At 52.4% G+C, this 19078-nt stretch overlaps 1 protein-coding gene across 3 annotated transcripts in view; it reads right to left on the bottom strand.

Annotated features, from left to right (window-relative positions):
- Positions 1 to 587: 587 nt before the first annotated feature.
- Positions 588 to 19078, bottom strand: part of Nrg2 (neuregulin 2) — a 189751-nt gene continuing 171260 nt past the window's right edge. The window contains exons 5-11 of one of the 3 annotated variants that reach the window (XM_074076876.1): positions 16985 to 17043; positions 12115 to 12138; positions 8318 to 8420; positions 6343 to 6466; positions 5893 to 6020; positions 5099 to 5326; positions 588 to 2816 (exon numbers count right to left, since the gene is read on the bottom strand). In XM_074076876.1, coding sequence (XP_073932977.1) covers positions 2057 to 2816; positions 5099 to 5326; positions 5893 to 6020; positions 6343 to 6466; positions 8318 to 8420; positions 12115 to 12138; positions 16985 to 17043 — 1426 coding nt within the window. In that variant the 3' untranslated portion in view covers positions 588 to 2056. Of the gene's footprint in view, positions 2817 to 5098; positions 5327 to 5892; positions 6021 to 6342; positions 6467 to 8317; positions 8421 to 12114; positions 12139 to 16984; positions 17044 to 17418; positions 17496 to 19078 lie in introns of all 3 variants that reach the window. The other 2 variants (XM_074076877.1, XM_074076878.1) reach the window with 2 other exon arrangements.

Below are 19078 nucleotides of genomic sequence, written 5' to 3'. Positions count from 1 at the left end.
TGTCTGTAATCTCAGCCATCCTCTCAGGTAGGCATTCGCAACCTTATTGCACATGGAGACTTCAGCCTGGAGAAGTCACACAGGTAGCGAGGGGCAGAGCTGGCATTCGAACCCAGGCCCCCTCAATCCTATTCCTCTCTGTCCCTTATAGCTGTAGGTCTCTGACTATGCCCATTCTGGGGGTATTAACACTCATGCGCGCTCATACACACAGGTGCACATGCTTGCCTCAATTCTTAGGAGAGAAGACAGTATTCTGGCTGGAATCTACTGGTTCCTGGTGCGGGGGGACTAGTTTAATAAGTTAGTCAACGAGAGGAAAGACTTCTTAACTTTGTGCCTTTTCAGTACCTGAAATCCTGGACCTTTATCAGCCTGCGAGTGTAGACAGGCTCTGGCTCTGAGGGGGTATAAAGTTGAGGAAAGAGCAATGCCCTGTGGACTCAGGAGCAGCAGCTGCTACCGTCCTCCTGGCAGCGAGGGTATCCATTATGCTGCCTTGCATGTCCAGACTTTGCCTGTGACGTGCTCAAGGCCCCAAGGGTCATCAGCTGCCCCAGTGCCAACACCACAGCTCTTCCCTCCTCACCCACCTGGGCCGGAAACTGTTGCCTCAGTCCAGCCCTGTAACTCCAGGGCAGGAACTGGGCCAGAGTTCTGAGGCTGAGTTTGAAGCAGAGCAATTTGCGTCAGTCCGTTGGCCAGGTTCCCTTGCAGCAAGGGGGGACACTTTGTAAATGTTTTTGTTAGAGGGAGGAGGGAGCTACCTGGGAGCTGGGGTCCAGAGAGACTGGAGAGAGGGTCAATTTCTTTTAGGGACCACCCTGGCTCTCTCCAGTCTCCACCCCAACACCCATCCACCTCACCTGGGGCTAGGCACACACAGTCAAACAGGAATTATTTCTGATTTTATTCGTAATATAAAAATGTTCAAGTGTCAACAGTCAGGTGTTCAGACATTTCAGGGCAAGGTTCCCATTCGTTTCTGTTTGGGTTTTTTCTTTTTTTTTTTTTTTTAAACAATTGCCTTTTTGACAAATTAGCATTGGATCCAGTTTTGGGGATTGGAGAGGGCAGGACTAGTGAGGGAGTGGTCATAGGTGGACTGGGGGGTGGGCTGTGAGAAGAAATGGTGTTACTTTATTGCTAAAAAGGGGATCGAATACACTGTCGAGTGGCTCTTCTCGGTCCCAGCGTGACCATGCATCCAATCTAAATCTGAAATGCAAAGGACATGCAGGCATAAAATAGAAAAGACGACCTGTAAACGAAGGTGCTGCAGAGGACAGAGGGCGTCCTGGAGGCCGCAGGGGAGGAGGAGCTGTGAACATTGGGCCCCTGGTAGAGCTGCCCCCTCCCTGGGCCGGGGCTGGTGGGGAGACCTCTTTCTCTGTGCCCCTCCATAGCAGCTGTGAGGAGCGGGGAGGGCCCCTCCCCATTCTGGTTGCTGTAGCAGGGCTGTTGTCTCCCCCTGGAAGTTACCTAACCCCAAATCTGGCTCTAAGTCTAGGATCCCTAGCTTTTCCTCCCCGGAGTTCTAGGACTCCAGATCTGGTGGTCTGGGGGGCAAAGTTACTTCTGTCTTCATTCCCCCTCTCCGCTCCTCTCGGCCCCACCAGAGCCCCGCAGCCTCTCCTTTCCATTCCCTGCGTTTGCTCACCCCTACTAGCTCGGGATCCTACAGGTTCCCGCTCGCTCCCTGTAACCCAGACGTCTCTCCAGGAGCCCCAGATTAGCGTACAGCAAAAGGCACCACAATATAGGTTTCTATTAAAGAGTCAAAAAATTGGCCCATCTCTCTTTTTTTTGTTGTTTCTTTTTTTTTTCCGAAGCTGTAAATCAGGATGTTACATATAAATAGTTTCCCTATAAAAACGTCTTTGCCGTTAGCTAGTATTATAAGACAATTTTTGCTAAAATGAAAATAAAACATTTTGTTATACTTTTTCCTTTTATAGAAAATAAAAATATTTTTATTTCTTTTTTTCCCTCCTTTCTCCAGCCGGTGGTCTCTGTTCTCCTTAAAGACAGTGGGGCGGGCAAGGCGGAGGGCGCCCTAGAGGGGCGCGGAGTCCTGCTTGGCCCGCGGGGAGGGCCCGCGGCTGTGTCTGCTGCTGGCCCGCGTGCTGTGGCTGTCCAGGGAGTAGTAAGTCCTGCTGTCGGCCGCCGGGCACAGCGGCGGCGAGTCCGAACGCAGCGCGTCGTGCGCCGCGCGCAGGCCGAGAAAAGGCGTGCTCTCGGCTGCCAGCGCCCCGTCCGCGTCGTCGTCCGAGGCAGACGCCGAGCCGCAGCCCGAGCCGCTGCTCAGCGACAGCGAGTCCCGCGCCGCGCGTGCGCGCTGCGCCGCCAGCCCGTTGAGGCGCGAGCGGCGCCAGCGCCGGGGCCCCGCCGACGTCCTGCGGGACGCGCCGCGCGCGCGCGGCCGTGGCGGCGGCGGGGGCGCGCACTCCTGCGTGGTCTCATACTCGTCGTCCTCCGGGATGCGGAAGGGACTGGCGGGCAGGCTGCCCAGGCTGCCTCCGAGCGCGCAGGCCCCGCGCCGCGGCCCTGGCCCCACCACGGGGTAGTAGTAGCTGTCGTAGCTGCGTTGCATGTCCGCGCCGGGTCCAGGCCCCGGGCCGGGGCCGGGGGGCGCCGGGTGCCGCAGAAGTGGCTGCTGCTCCGCGAGGCGGTAGCTGATGGGCGCGGCGGGCGGCAGCGACACGGCGTGAGCCGAGTTGGGGGACGTGATCTCGAAAGTCGGCACCTGCGTGGCCAGCGAGTAATGGAAGTCCACGGGAGAGAGGCGCGCGGGCGTGGTCAAGGCCGACACATACCTGCGGGGAGAGGCAGAAGCGTGGGTCAGGGGGTCGAGGGGGGAAGGGTTGGACTTCGTTCGATCCGGAGTAGCTTCTTGCCAAGGGATCCTGCCCACAAGAATGGTGGCGTCATGTAATTTCCTTAACCTCTTCCAGCCTGTTTTCTTATCAGTTAGCATCGTGTTGGGACGAATCCAGAAATCTGTCAGGCGGATGGCTTAGTCCAGAGTCTGACCCACGGTAAATCACAAATGGTCATTTGTTGTGGGGTGGTCACTGTAGCGGGTGGGCACAGGCTGGGGCGTTGTACAAGTACTATCTCATCTCATACCGTAATTTTGTAAGACCCTCCATGACGGCCATACTACACTCAGGAAACCAAGAGTCAGGACATTTAAGTACCATACTCAAGGCTCACATGGCCAGGCAGCGCCAGAACTGGGGTTTGAACCCAAGTCAGGCAGAGCCAGTAGGCATACTGCCCAATTCCGGAAGTCACTAGCCGCCATTTAGATACTCCTGTCACCTGTACTCACTGCCCATGCAAGGGATAGTCCATCCACGGCCTGATGGTTTAGTGAGGGAAACATTTCTTTTTATATTGAAGCCAAAAGCTGCCTCAGGGAAATTACTTACACTCCTTGCAGGATCCTCAGTTCAGGCTGACAGATACAAAGAGGCCACCAGGTAGCTCTGCTTGAAGGGGCTGCTGATCCTCAGCTCTATGAAAATCTTGCTCTTGCTAATATCTCCCAGTTTCAATCCTGGGTACCTATCCCTTTTTTCTCCACATCTCCCTTGTAAACCCATCAGCCTTCTTCCCCACCATTGTACACCTTAGGACAGGGACCACCCACCATGCCTCTCTCTCAAACTGTGCAGCCAGACCAGGCACCTGACTGTTCTCTGGAATCAGCCCTAGTCCCTGCTACTGTTCTTTCTGACTCAGTTGACATCTCCCCTCCCTCTCCCACATGTGGATCTAATTAACAACCAAGCACTACTCATTCCGCTCTCCTAGAGCATATCCTCCAACCCCATTTTGGGTCACCTCTTCATCAGATCATGTACCACCTCCTTCACTCTGTGTAGTTCTCAGAGCATCTTGTAAAGTTGCAGAAGGCCCTCCTGCTTACCCATCCAGGTGCTACCTCCTGAGCCACTGGGCTCTTGTCCATCTGGGTGGTCCCAGTGCCACTGCTCCCCTCAGGTACCTCCCTGCTCCCCTCAGGTACCTCCCTGCTCCCAGCACCTCACTCACCAGTCATGCTCTTAAGTACCTCTGTTGGAACAGCTCCTGTGGTTCTGTGTGTCTGTGAGGCTTTCCTTCCCATCTCTCTGCCTCTTACCTTCCTACCACCCCTAAGGGGCCCTAGTGCCTAGACCCAGAGGTCTCCGTACATTTTCTCAGGTGGCCTTCAACAAAATCATGCATACTGGATATTCTCTCCAGTTCTACACTGAAGGGACAAGATTTGAGGTGAGCAACCTGCTTCAGATCACGTAGGTGGCAGAGTGGACTTGAAAAGGTTGGTCTTAGAAGAGCTGGCTGCCTCCAGAGCTGACAGTTACAATGGGTTTCTCTGCCCTGGGGTGGTGTCCTGTGTTTAGCACATTCCATAGGCTCCTTTGAGAGTCTGGTTTATCCCCAGACTGGGAACTCCTCAGGAGCTCTCTGGGCAGACCTGCCCAGGCCTGAGTGGAGAAGGAGGATGTCTGCTCCTTTCTCTTCCCACAGGCCTTCTTGCCAAGGGACCACTAGAGGGCTGAGCAAGGTGGGGCACCTGCCGCTGTGAATCCTGGCTTGGAGTCAGGGAACAAGGGGTTTCCTGGTTCTTACTGCATCCATTGCTCAGAACCCCACCAATGCCTTGACCTTAATGCTGGTGTTGCCAGGGCCTGAAGTCATTCAGATCAGTGTCCTCAAGGATGATCTCCCTAACTACCCTCCTTGGGTCTCTGTTCCTGCTGGGATGTGGGGCCTCTAGGTGTTACAGGTCTAGGGCATTCTGGTATCTTGCTTGTCTGGAGCAGCACTGTTTGTTCCTGATGTTTCAGTGAAATTTTAAATATCTCCTTCTATTCTGAGAAGTGTCCAAGTAAGATAGTTAAGTTAGGTGGTCCACCAGGACAGCTATAACCTCAAAATCCCAATCCCTTTCTAGGTCCTTGTTTGTCCACCTGGAAAATGGAGATAAGGCTCTAAGCAGTAACTCTGAGGTACTCTAAGAACCAGTCATGGGCCAGTGGTGTCAGCCCTTTGGCCAAGAAGGGGCCCAGGTCAAGGGGCAGGAACTGACCTCTCGCTATGTGGGGAGTCACGCAGGGAGTCTATGGAGTCATGGTAGGGTGGTGCGGTGGCCCTGCGCTGCTCCTCCAGGCTGTAGGCTGCTGCCCGCCGGGCCCGGGCCTCCACACATGCTGGGCTGTTGCACTTGCTGGTGCCCACTGATGACAGCATGATGCCCGACTGGGAGTCGGAGGTCAGGCTCTCAGAACGTTCCAGGCTCCATGTGTGGCTCTCATGTCTGGGAAAACCAGGTAGAGGTGAGGTGAGGGGAAAGGAAGTAACAAAGTGTGGTCCCATGGCCACACCTTCCCTGGTTCTTCATCCCATCTGCAGTTCCCTTAGCCCATTGCCTTCTCCACTCTGGGCTGATGTGGAGTATCACAAATGTCTAACCCCAATATTGGGAGGAGGCCTGGTGTCCAATGGATGGGTGAGCTGTGATAGGAAGAGGCCCCTTCCTTTCCTCTTGGCAACCACCCTCCCCCTAGGTTTGCCCCAGAGCCCCCATCTGGGATTGATTCTTCTACCTCTGTCATCCTTAGCTACCTCAGCTCAGCCCCAGGGGCCAATTTGTGGGAACCCTGACTATGTCATGGTGCTCCCCAGGGAAGGAGGGGCCAGCCATGTTCTCTGTCAAGCTGAATGAGCCTCTGTTTATGTGGCTAGCTGTGACAGTTCTGGAGAGAAGGCCAAGGTGGAATATGAATTGTGGCAAACTCAGGAGAGGTGTCATATAGCTCTGGTTGCTTGAATGAGATAAAGTACAGTAATCTACAAGGTTCTGTGGGCCTTGGTGCTGCCTACCTGTGGCTGGAGGTGGGTGTGGCTGTGGAACAGTGGTGAGAAGGAGAACAGGAGTGGCTTCCAGAGAAGGTGGTCTCAGTTTCCCTCCGGATGACATGGTCTGTGGCTGGCACATTCTTGGAGATGTACTGGGACAGACAGAGAGGTGGAGGGAGTTAGTAATGGGGACCAGATAGGGACAGACAAGAGATGAGCATTGAGCTCTAGGCTGGCAGGGGGACACTGGGTCAGTGATAGGCCCAGCAAATTAGCTCCCACTCTTCCTGTGGAAGTGGGTAGAGAGAGGCCAGGTATCCTGATGAGGCAGTGCCTGGAAGGCAGGGTTGATTATAGGATGGGCTGGCTGCTGCCTTGGCCCATCTTTGCAGGGGACAAAGAAGAAGCCAGAAAAGCTGGAGGAGGCTGCTTGTCTATCAAGAGCTCAGAGTGGAGCCTGGGAACGCCACTCACATCTGCCATCTGGATTTCTTCAGGGTCCAGCCGGGGGTGGCTGGGCCCATTGGCTAAGCTCCGGTTCTGGTGGGCTGGGCACATGTTCTGCCGGAGGTGGTTGTGCATCTGTTTCCGCTGTTTCCTGCACAGGGGAAGGGTGGGTGAGCCTGATACATCCCCTTCCACTGCATGAACTTCCCAGCTGTCCCTCCAGGGCACTTGGGCAGGAACCCACGGTTTGCTAGCTGTGTGACCCTGGCAAGTTCCAGAAGTGCTGCATGTTTCACTTTCCCCATCTATAAAATGGGAGATCTCTTACCATCTCAAAGACTGTTGACCATTAAAAGCATATGAGTGACTCACGTAGTGCTGGCACCCTCCTCCCCTCATTCATTCATTCATTTGGTGTTTATGGAGTTTTTACTATGCGCCAGGTGCTGCTTTGAGGCTCATGGGGTTTGCAGGCCAGCAGGGGAGGCAGATTGATAAATACGTAAACATGTAAATGAATTAGAAACTTTCAGTAAAGTTTTATGAAGAAAATAAAATGGGGGTGCTCTGGTTAGGGAGCCATGGCCTGTGGGGTCGTGCACTCTACTGGCACATACTAAATGCTCAATAGCATTTATTGTTTTACAATAAATGATTCTAGTGTCTAATCATGTCACTCCCCGGTCTGCCCCATCTCTTGATACCCTTCCTCCACTGTATCCTTGGACAGCTCGTTTCTGATCTTCTATTGGGCCCCATGCCTCTAACCTCTGGGCCTAGCACATATTAGTTCATTGAATGTTTTCTCTGCCTCTTCATTTGCTTACTCCTTCTCCCCTCCCAGGCCCCTGTAAATGCTGCTTCCTTAGGAAAACCCTTGCTGCCCTCCAGCTGAAGGTAAGTGCCTCTTAAACTTGGTCTGTGACACTGCACAGCTTGATTGGAGTGCTGACCATGTGCCTGGTGTCCAGCACCAAATGAATGTTTGGTGAGGAAATGAGTAAATGTGGCGAGGGTCAGAACAGGTGACTTGCTTCCTCCCCAGTTGGCGGATTCAATTTTCTTGGGCCTAGTCTCCTCCTCTGGGCTCCGTGAGCCCCAAGCCCTCCTTAGTCCCTGCCAGACATTTTGTTCCTGGATTCATCCAAGATGGGGCCACCAGGGCTTGAGATCCCATTGATGGGGGATCCAGTGGGAGTCCAGACCCAGAGGCTCAGTCCCTGAAATAATGCCTATGCCCAGACCCTTGGGCTTCAGATATGAATATTTTTCTGCACTATACCACTCTACAATTTTCATTGGCTCTCTATTGTTTGTAGGATAAACCCAGACCCCTAGCTTGGTGTCACGGCCCTGTGGTGGCACCTGGGTTCTAGCTATCTCTTTAGTCTCTTCCCTTACTCCAGTCCTTTGTGCCAACTAGTCTGAGCTGCCCCACTGCAAGCTGCAGCTGCCGGGTCTGCCTTTCAGCTTGTGCTCTTCTACCTGACCTGCCCAGTTCCTCAGGGTTCTGCCCTACCTGTCCTGTGTCTGAGATGGCCCATCCCCTTCTCTATGCTGTTACTTCGACTGCTCCGAGGGTGGGGTTGGGCAGTGCCTTTAAGGTGCCTCTTTCCTGGGAGTGTAGCTATCTTCTCTGTGCTTCCCTCTTCCTCCCCCAGCATTGCCCTAGTGCTTTATCCTGGACAAGGCACAGGCTCTAGGAGCCTGTGGGTTTGCTAGGTGCTCTCTCAGGCTCTCATAATGTCCTTTGAGGCTCACCCTAGACTCATTCCCATTAGGACTTAGTTCAGTTCTCTGGGGCAACCCTGCTCCCTAACTCTGTTTCTGAATCCAGTACCTTGGTGCCCAAACTGCAGAGGCCCCTGAAGGGGACCTTGCGGGGAGGAGGCTGTGGGGTCTGAGGCACAGTGGGATACAGAAGGAGAGCCTGTTCTCACAAAAACACCTTGGAGGCCACCCCCTGGCTTGGTTTGTCCCCAGCCTGAGGGCTTACACTCACTTGGTCTTGCAGTAAGCAACCACACAGACGATGCCCACAACCAGCAGAGCCACGCAGATGCCAGTGATGGTCAGGACCCTCTTTTGGTACAGCTCCTCTGCTTCTGTAGGGGCAGATTGTATGTGAGAGGTGGGGCAGGAGGAGAGCCTATGGGATGCTGGTGCAGACACCCCCTGTCCTCAAGCCTCAGCTCAAGTCCTGCCAGCCCCTTCCATTCTTTCCCTTTTGCCTGCTTCTCAACTACCTTCACTTCCCACCAATCCCACCCACCTATGGACCTGGCCACCCCTTCCCAAACCCCATGCCTGCTCAGAGCTCACAAGTAGAAAATGCAGGGGACAGACATGAGGGGATGGAGTGGAGGTGAAGCTCTCAAGGCCACAGACCAGAGAAGGGTAAAGCAAGCCCCCTGGCCAACACCCCTCCATATTCCATAGTGGCCTGGCAAAGAGAGATGTTCTTCACGGGAGTGAACATGTACACCCTGGCTCAACCACCTCAACTTCCCTGAGAAGAGTTGGTGACAGGACATCAGATGCAGACTTGGCAGGGATGTCAGGGCCAGGAGTAGGGACAGAGCAGACTGGGTCTAGGGAGGGGAGATAGGTCTTTGTCCATCCCTGTGGGCCAGTTAGGGTTGTGAGCTGGCCCACTGCACCCTCCAGTCTGTGCTGGGGAGAAGCCCACCAGTGGCATCACAGTTCTCTGGTATTTCGGGCTGTCCTTGTGTGAAAGGAACAGCTCCTACCCTTGCTGACAAGCTTTGAGGCTGGGCCTCCAAACCCACAAAAAGGCCTGACTCTTTTGTGTGCCTTCATGCTTGGTGGGGCCATCTCTGCCCCTCTAGAACAGAGACATCTGGGAAAAGAAAAGGAAAAGGTGATAGCACTGGCTACTGCCAAGGCCATGGTCCAGAGAGCCCACCCTGCCCACCTGCACCTGCTGGCTTGCTCTTCCACCTTGCCCCTCCTCTCCACTTAGTGATACATGGTGGCAGGACCTTCTCGCTTGGTGGAGCCCTGGGAAATGTCCCTGACTCCTTGGGCTTGTAACATGTCCTGTGTAGAGACATGTGCGCCAGCAATTCTAGGTCTGCAAACCCTCCAGACACTTGCACATCCTCAGAGTCCTAGACACACTCTTCACACAGATGCACTCATGCATGTAGACTGCACACACACAGCTAGTAATGGGCACCCCCACCTGGTATGCTGATTTATAGTCAGGTTGGGTCTCAACCAAGCCTTGGCTCCACATCCCCATCTGGACTCTGTGGACCACATCCCTGCCTCCAGGCCTCATTTCCTGTTCATTTCTCAATCCTCTCCACTACTCCTCAGAGATCATTCTGGTCTTGGTCACCAACAACCTCCACATTGCCAAGTCCTGTGGTCATCTGACTCCCTCCTCCTGGGGCCCACTGTCCTGGGCCCTGGACTGGTGATTCTTTCCTTGGCTTTCTCCTACTTCATGGGCTGATCTTTTTGTCTCATGGCTGCTTTCTTGTGTTCTACTTGGAATGGAAGGTAGAAAGGTCCAGGGCTCTCGGGTATCTTTGTTTCCTCTGCCAGTCCTTTCTCCTTTAGTGAGCTCATCCAGACAGACTTTAAACACCATCATTATTTCAATCTCCTGCTCTGATTGCCCACATCCAGGCCTCCAAGTGCAATGGCCAGACAGAATTACTGGGTCCCCAGCTCTTCCCACATCTGCTCCCCCATTCACCCCATCTCATTAGTGTAGCACCTCTTTTCTTATGGCTCAGCCCCCAAACCATGAACTTATTCTTCACCACTCCCTTTCTTCTACCTCCCCATCAGGGGAACAACCTGATCTACCACAAATCCTCTCAGCCCTGCCTTCCAAGTGGGTCTTTGATCTGACCATGATGACCATCTCCATGGCTTCCAGTATTGTCTAGGATGATGCTCCCTCCTACCTGGAGATGTCAGTCTCCCTGTCCCAACTGCCAGCTCCAGGCTCCACCAGCACCAGACGGAGCAGATCCCTGCTTAGAAACTCACAATGTCTTCCCACTACAATTCAAATAAAACCCAAGGCCATGGTCTCCAAGGTCCTCGATTACCTGGTTCTAGCCTTCCTTTTGGATGACAGGGGTGGTTCTTCCCCCATGTCTGTGCTGGTCAGAGTCACTGGCAGTGTCTCTGTTCATTGAACAAGGCAAGCTCACTCCAACTACACCATCTCTGTATTGACTGTGCTTCAGCACTACTCCTCAGTTCTTTTCAGGGGTGGTTATCAGATGTCCCCACATGGAACAAACCCTTCCCCAATCATGGTAGCACCCCACTGCTGCCAGGCACTATCACATAACTTCATTTTCTATGTAATGCTTGTCAACCATATTTTCTCTTTGTTGTTGTCTCATGGTGAATGCAAGTGCCAGGAGGGCAGGGATGCTGAGTGTGTGCTAGGTTCTGGTGTGAGGTAGATGTTTGCTGTGTAACTGAGTGAGTGCTTCCACACACACCCCTTTCAGACATAGACACACATCTGCACACACCTACATTCACTTCCACACTTAGAAGTTCCAACTACAAATGCTCAATGCTTGATACAAAGACATTTTGCTGCCCCTTTGTGCCCTCAGATCTTGCCTGGAGAAACCTAGCAAGATGTGCACATTCCCCACACTCAACAACATCCACACACACATACCTGCAGATTTACTCCTGTGTTCCCATAATCCCAGACCCCACACAACTTCCATTCCTCCTCCCCACTCTGGCACAGCCCAAAGACACAGACACTCTGACACACAGACTTGGAGCTCTATCTTCCACTGAGAATAGCTGATGGGGCAAGGCAGTGGAGGAGGTAGGGCTTCCCCAAGCCTGTCAGGAGACCTGATCTTTCAATATTTGCAAACTTGGAACCATGCCTGTGATCCTGCTCTCCATCTGAGGTTCTGCCCACAGAAGGCTCCACCCCCTGAGCACCGGCAGGTTGGCAATAATATACCTGGCACTTAAGGCCAGGGTAGAGCCTCCAGGTGCAAAGCCAGGTAGCTAGAAACGCTGACCCTTAAGGTCCCTTCCAGCCCAAGGAGTCTTCCTAGGGCCAAAGAGCACTTGCCATGGGTTGGGGAGGGGAGAGAGAAGCATATAAAATTCTGACCTGGGGGCAAGGGGCAGGCACCAGAGGCCAGCCCAAACCACACCCTTGCTGTCTTTCCTACACACACACACACACACACACACACACACACACACACACACACACACACACGTCTTGCCATTGTGGGGACAGACCTTGGAGGGAGTGACAGCCGCAAGCAGATGGCAAAGCAGGGCAGACAGACACAAGGCAGGGACAGAGGTAAACAGGAAGTTATCAGCTACCAGCCTGGTGCAGAATGAAAAGTGATGGAAATGGACATGGGAGAAGGAAAGAGAATTAAAGTCAGATGGAAAGGGTTGCCTCTCTGCACAGCTCCCCAAAACGGGTTTCTGTGGTTCCCAGGCCACTGGGTGCACTGCCCAGGAGGGCTCCTCCTCTTTGAAGCCTCTTAGCAATAGGTTTCCCCATACAGCGGGGAGCACTAACTGTGTCCTGGGGGCAGAGTCTGAACTCTGGTGTACCTTGTGCATGAGCTTTTCTTTGCTCACAAATGAACATAGTTTATGCTAGCACATCTTGACAGGGCCAGGGGAGAGTTCTGGAATCATTCCCTTTCCATTTTTGGAAAGGAAACCAAACATTCAGCACTCCGAATGTCAGAGGCTGTGGAGAGGGGCCATGTGGATGGCTCAGAGTGATACATAGAGGTTCCATACCCTTTAATTCAAATCCAAGGTGCTCTGGCAGTGCAGAAGAGAGGATGGTGAGGGGGGTGGGGGCAGAAGGAGAGAGACAGATAGAGATGGGAGAGGGAAAGGAAGAGGGAAGGGGGGAGGGAGGGGGATTGAGAGAGAGAGAGAGAGAGAGAGAGAGAGAGAGAGAGAGAACGTTGGTCAGGACTCTTCAGACACTGGGCAGACAGCCTGTGAGGTGAAAGCAGGTTAGTAGTGTCCCCTCCCCACCTCCTGCACTCCTTCCCTGATACCCAGTCCCCAAGAGCCCCAAGAGGGCTAGAAAGAGGCAGTGTTAGAATCAGCAGGCAGGGCAGGTTCTTTAGAAGTGAGCAGTGGGGTTAGTACCTGGTGGGGAGGCACAGGCGCAAGAGTCAGGTGGCATATATTCCCTGTGAGGAAAGGGTAAGTGGGACAGGGTCCAAGGAGTGTCCCATCCCCTCCTCCTAGCTCCAGTCCCAATCTGTCAGCACTCTCAAGCCCTCCTGGAGACAGCCTGCCCAGCTCCTTTCTCACTCATGGGTGCCTTTCTCCTGTTCAGCAGGAGGGCGTCAGGTCCCCAGACTGACCCCATGTCCCTGCCCCACAGGCCTAGCCAGCCTGCCCATCACCTAAGAGGCTGAGAATGACACCTCAAAGGCAGGGGGAACAGTACTGGGGAGAGGATGAGGCTCCAGGCAGCAGGTCATTTCTTTACTTGAATTCCCACCCTGGGCTCAGGGGCTGGGCCATGGTGCTGGCTGGATCTCACTACTTAGAAGAGCAACTGCAAATTACATTCTTAGAACTGAGATGATGGTATGAATGTGTGATTTCAGGGCCCTGAAAGGTACACATCTATGACATTGAGAGGTTAGATAAAAAGGGCTCTGACCCAAGGGTCAGCTCTGCCATTGAACTGTGACCCTGAGTGATTCCTGACCTATCTAGATCTCAGTTTCTTAGCTATTAAGTGGGGATCAGGCCTGACCATGGGATCCTGGGAGGTGTGCAAACCTGGCAGCACTTCAGAATCATTCAGACGAATGGAATCAGGCTTTGGTGGAAGCCCAGAAACTTTAACAGCATTTTAAAAAAGCTCATCTCCCATTCTAAGGTGCAGCCAGCACTGGTATACAGGCCCAAGTACACCAGTGGCGACATAGCTTTGTCCCCAATTTGCTATGTGGTTGTGGTAAGACATAGTGTCTGTTCCCATCTGTCTAAAGCACACAGTCAGAACAGATGTGAGTAGGCCTGGCCAGCAGGAGGCTCAGTGCAATGGTCCTATTCCTGCCAGTTTGAATTTGCTCCTTTGCTTGCTTCCACAGCTCACTAGACCCAGGGAGGGCATGAAATAGCATGTGGTGTTCTCATCTGCTGCAGAGGAAGGGGAGCACGGGCAACCAGCAAGAAGTCCTGAGTATTATCCACCCCTGGAGCTCTCTCCATTCTGAAAGGGATTCCAGAGGGTTCCACATTTGGAAAAGGGCAAGAGATCAGGGTGGCTCTGACTCGCAACTAAGATGTGTCTGATCCCAAGACCCTTGAGGAAGATCCTGGGGCTTGGACTCCCCAGATCCCAGTCTTTCAAACAGGAGCTCTCTGTGTACTCCTGCTAACCCAACACTGGAGGTTGATCTCAAATTTTTGACTCTGTTTGGAGGTAGGAGAAAACTGCCCCAAGTATAGTCTGTCCACTCTCTCCAGGGCTGGCCTGCCATTCTAAGCAGATGTACAAACTAGACAAAGAGTCTCATGGCAGTTCCTTAAATAGTTCAGGAGCCTAGGGATACTTCAGGCACCTGGAGAGTTCTCACATTGCTTGGATGTCCATTCATGCCCCCCTAGGAAATAACAGACCACTTGATCTCAGCGCCCTGCTTACTAAGGGCTGGTCTGTGCCCCACTTTTGGATAAGGTGGTTGTATTATGTGAAGCAGCTGGGGCCCAGTGGTACCAGGACACTTTCCCAAGGTCACACAGGAAATCAGGAGGCAGAGGGAGACTGGAAGCCAAATCCCTGTTCTCTTGGGGGCTATTCCTGCTCATTGGACAGGTTTATCTGGATATTCCTAAGGACTCTGACCACCTGGAGAAGCAAGCAAGGCTCTCAAAGCCCTTTAAGAGTTTTCTTTTGTGTTACTCCTCTGAGAACCAAATCATAGCTGCAGCAGCTTCCAGGGCTCCTGATGACATGCTCTTTGAATTAAAGGCTAGTTCTGTTTAGGGTAGACCATTCGTGGCTGTCATGACTGGTGAGGTCACTGAGGGCTTGGCCAGTCACCAGGTAGACAGTTTTCTCCCTGGAAGGATGGGTGCAGATTCTGAGGGGCCTACGGCTTCATTTGTCTGAGTGAAGAAGTCTCATGTTTACTGCCTGCCATTCGGCCTCACTACTGAACCACAGGAAGGTCCTATTGGCCAGAAATTTGCATATTGACCAGTAATCATGGTAACTGGATGCTGGCTCTCAGTAGGTTCAGGTTTCCTGGGCAATATGCAAACTCTTCATCCTAGACATATCCCATCACACTGTTATAAGATGCCTGGATATGGGGGCAGTGATGTGCGTGTAGATGTAAGCACATGATCCTCTGTTTGCATGTGTGTGTGTGCTTGTGTTTGCTCCTATGTGCAGGGATGTAGGTATATGCTTGTATGTTTGTGCATGTGCACACGTGTATATACTCATTCAGATGTGTACTCATACAGATGGACAGACTTTGACTCTTGGAGGGCAAGGGCTGGAAGAAGAAGAAGCTTCAAAGTGCTGTTGGGCTGCACTATTTCCTTGGTCTCTGCAAAAGGCGCACTGAAGTGGTTTGGGCAGGCTGCCAGGGTCAGACCCTTTGCTCAGGAATGTTGGAAGGCTCCTCCCACCCTTCCTCATGTCAGTGGTAGCTGGAAGAGGTACTAAATCACACCCTAATGACAGTGGCCAGCTCTCTGATGAGCTCTTCATACGTGTCACTTCATTCTATCCTTTTAGCAACCCTACAGGCATAAATGTCACCATTCCCATTTTACAAACCCACATAGGTTAAATGAGGCCCCAAAGCTGGCATTTTTATCCCAGTCTCTTGGAACAGGCAATTGACCCTTCAGCAAGCATGGTAAGCTGCCTTTGCAGTTGTTCTCTGCTAGAGCAGCTCACGAAGGGGTCTCCAGGAGAGTTCAAGTCTTTTACAGAAAGGTAACAGAAATGGCATTGATGACACAGGTAGGAAGGCCCAGGGCTGCATTTCTAGGCTCTTTTTTTGGGCTCCAGAGACCCTGTTGACCCTCCTAGCAGATCTGAGCTAAAGTTGAGGCAGCCCAGCTGGCGGAGAGGACTTGGACAGGAGCCTGAGTCCCGGGGGCTCTGCTGGTCTGATTCAAGACCGGCTAGGACTGCCTGTCCAGAACAACTCCCCAAGCTGGGGAGGCTGTCAGCCAAAGAGTGGAAAGGAACATGACCCTCACTGCCTCTCTCACCTGGTCCACACTTCATCCTGCCTGCTCTGCCCCCTCCTGCCCTGGAGTTCTCCATGCAGGCTGGATCCGACTTTGAAATCCTTCCAGAACCTACGTTCTAGAGGATCCTGCTCAAAGCCTGTGAGCAGGATTTGTCTTTCTTCCTAGATGGTGCCTTGGATAGTCCTGGAGAGGGCGCTGCCTCCCATACTATGAAGATAGATGACCACTTGGTCCTACCAGCTCCCTCTGACTGCAGCCCTTACACTCTTATTGGGTTAGGGAAGGGAGTAAATTTCTGGGCTTCTGCGCTGTGGTCTGAGGAGGATTGGGAAGGTTCATTTCACTATGCTGAGACCCAAGTTCCAAAACCTCCTTTCTCTATGAGCTACTTAAGTGGTCCCCTGGGTCCTACCTTTGGCATCTTCCAGAGTTCTACCTCCCAACTTAGAGGTACCATCTGGATGCTCTGGCTCCTAACTCCTCAGGGGATCCAGGTGTCCTCCCTGGAGAGGAGTGGGGTGGGGACAGGGGTCTAGTTTGCTTTGCAGGATAGGATGGTTTAGGCCTTGCCAACAGAACGCTAGGCCCCAAACCAAGTTTGTGGTCAGCCAGTGACTGGTGTTTAAGGGCACTGCTCCTAGATTCTAACACTCTTAGGGTGCATCCTTAGGCCAAAGGGCTCACTTTTTCCTTCAAACTGTGTGAACTACAGATTCCTGATACCAAAAGTTGAAGAGAGGAAATGAATTAAATCCTAGATGGGAATTAACACCAGAGAGATCCTGGGGACAGTCACCAATTATCTCTTGATTTCTTATCCCCTCTATCTTTTAGCATCTGCAGAAACCCCCAGTCCACTCCATCTTTTAGCCACACAAATGTCTCTGGCATCCATGGAAACCATTGCCTTGAGTCCTGCTCTCCCTCAATTTCTACTCCTATCTGCCCTGGTCCCCAAGCCCAAACCAAACACATTCTGGCCTAGTCAAAAGACAGGCTTCTGAGACCTTTTCTTTTCTCAAAAACACATCAGCACATACCAGCACAAGCTCACTGCCAGGCCCATCAGCAGCCTGACCCTCTCAAACAGCTTTCAGAGGAAGGAGAGAGTTCTGCAAATGCCTCTTCCTATTCTTGCAGGCTGCCTGACCCCAGAAGTGGGGGAGAGGCCTGAGTGTGTCCCCACTGCTGTAGAGAGAATTCAGCACTACTGTGCTAATATATTGGGGAACAGGGGGTGTACTGGTCTCCTCTGCACAGGTTTCTGATGAGCACTGAGGACTGAGAGGAGCTTGGGATGCCTCCACTTCCTTCCCCCCAACCCCCAACCAGGTGTTGATAAGTAAGGCCCCATCCCTCCCACAGGGGGAGACTGCCAGTCACCAGGGAAGAGAAGAAATAGAAGAAAGAGACATACTGGAGAAGTTGACCATTGCGAACTGCTGACACCTGTCCCCGGTGTATCCCACAGGACACCTACCAAAAGAAAGAAAACCAGAAAGAGAGAGCCAGGATAGCAAGACACAGGCATTGCAACACCCCGGCACAGGCTCCTGCCAGCGCCAGCTGGGTTCCTTGCCACCGTTACCATTTGTACTGGCCTTGCCACTCTGCCCCTTACCTGTAGCCCTGAGGTTTAAACCCAAGGATTAGGCCAAAAATGAAAAACAAAGCAAAACAAAACAAAACAAAAGAACTAACAAACCAAAATACAAAAAAGAAAAGAGAAACAAAACAAAACAGCCAAAGATCAAAACAACCAACACCCCTGGTCCTACGCCCTACATTGGGGGGACTGCACCCGGAAGCTTTCTAAGGAGCAGGGACTTGTGTTTGTATCTTCAAACATACTTTGCTTAGGATCTGGCATGTACAATCGCAAAGGCAGTTTCTCCAAACATCTCTGTCCGAAGAATCCGTTTGGACATCTGGAGAAGGAAAAGGGGAAAAATCACAGAACAAACTGGCATCATCCACGAGGCTAAGGTTAGAAATCAAAGTGCACAGTGATGAATGAGAAAAACCAAGTCAGGCACTTGGGGTCACACTTGTAGCTGAAGGGGCTGCAGTCGGGGCTGGGTGGAGGGCTCTGAAATCTCCTTACAAATCTCTAACAGATGTGGCTCCATGGGTGGTGGGGGCAGGTGGGGTGGGGCAGGAAGGCAGATGATTTGGGAAGTTGGGTGGGGAAAGATGGGAGGTTGTTGACTAATTGTTCTACTGGTTTGGAGCTTTCCTTCTTACCTGCCTGGTGCCCCATGAAGCCAGAACTGTAGCCCCTTGGTGCCAGGCAGTCAGCCTTAAGGGAATCCCAAGTGCTTGGGAGTCACTCCTGGGCCCTGGGAAGGTTTTCTTCTCCATGACAGCCCTCAGAAAGCTCAAAGCAGAGCTCTGTCAGGCTGTTCTCAGACTGTGTGTCCCTAACAAAAGTGAGCTAGGAAGTGTTTGATTTGTTCTTTTAAAGAAGGTTCTGTGGCCAAATAAGTTTAGGAAATCCTTTCCCAGGGTTCTTACAGAGTTGCAGTCTACTTAGCATAGGAAGGGTTATGAAAAGTTTTACAGGAGGAAATAGCTGAACTTTCTGGTATGTCCCAAACTTATTTGACCATGGAAGGCATTTCTTAGGAAACCTTTATAGAACACAGTTTTGGGGAGGTTGCCCTAGAGCAATAGGTGTGGGAAAAGCTTAGTAAGTAAAGGGGAAGCTGAAAGGAGGTGGATTACCAGCATCCCCAAAGTTTCCTTCCTGATGCCAGGTGTAGGGGGAGGTTGGAGCAGACTTGCTGGTGGCCCCTGGAAGCCTGTTTTACATCAGGGGCCTGCTGGTAGCCAGCCTTGGCATGCCTGCCCTTTCCCCATGACCTGCTCTTCCATTATGGCCTGGCTCTGCCCCGCATCTCATTCTTCCATCTTCCCTTCCCTGCAGCTCCAAGGCACCACCCACTCCCTTCTCCCTGACCTTGTCCTTACCCCCAAGGTACACTTCCTTCTGTTCTCTGGCTGCCACCTCTCCCCATAAGCAAACCTGTCTTGCAGATTTCTGGGAGACATGCCCAGCCCTGTACTCTCTTCTGAACCCCAGCAAGGCCTGTTACTTAAGGAGAAGCTGGAGGGGACCAGGGCTGGACTGACCCCTTTCCCACATTTCCCTCCTAGAGATGGATCTATGTTGCCTTGGCCAGTTCTTCCTTAGGAAGTTAGGCAAGCTCATCATAGTGTGCTCTCAACAATAGGCAGTAGTTCAACATTAATCAACATATATTTCTTCAGGAGGTAAGCATTTGCTACCTCTTGGCCTTCTAGTATATTCAACCATCAGTAAACTCCTTGGGCTTAGGTAGGTGGGGGCTATTGGCTGTGATAGATCCTCATGAAACCCACCGCCTCAAATCTAGAGGAGTGGGGAATGGGAATGATTGGTGGGTAGAGAGCTGGACTTTCTCTGGCTCTGATGACATCTCAGGGGGGGAAGGAGGCTGGAATTGCAGTGGTGGGAGTGTGTGTGCACAGG

This window comes from Castor canadensis, chromosome 6 (genome assembly GCF_047511655.1).
Source record: "Castor canadensis chromosome 6, mCasCan1.hap1v2, whole genome shotgun sequence".
Classification (NCBI taxonomy): Eukaryota; Metazoa; Chordata; class Mammalia; order Rodentia; family Castoridae; genus Castor; species Castor canadensis.
The sequence above is the reverse complement of the archived record's forward strand: the minus strand, read 5'-3'. Positions and strand labels throughout refer to the sequence as shown.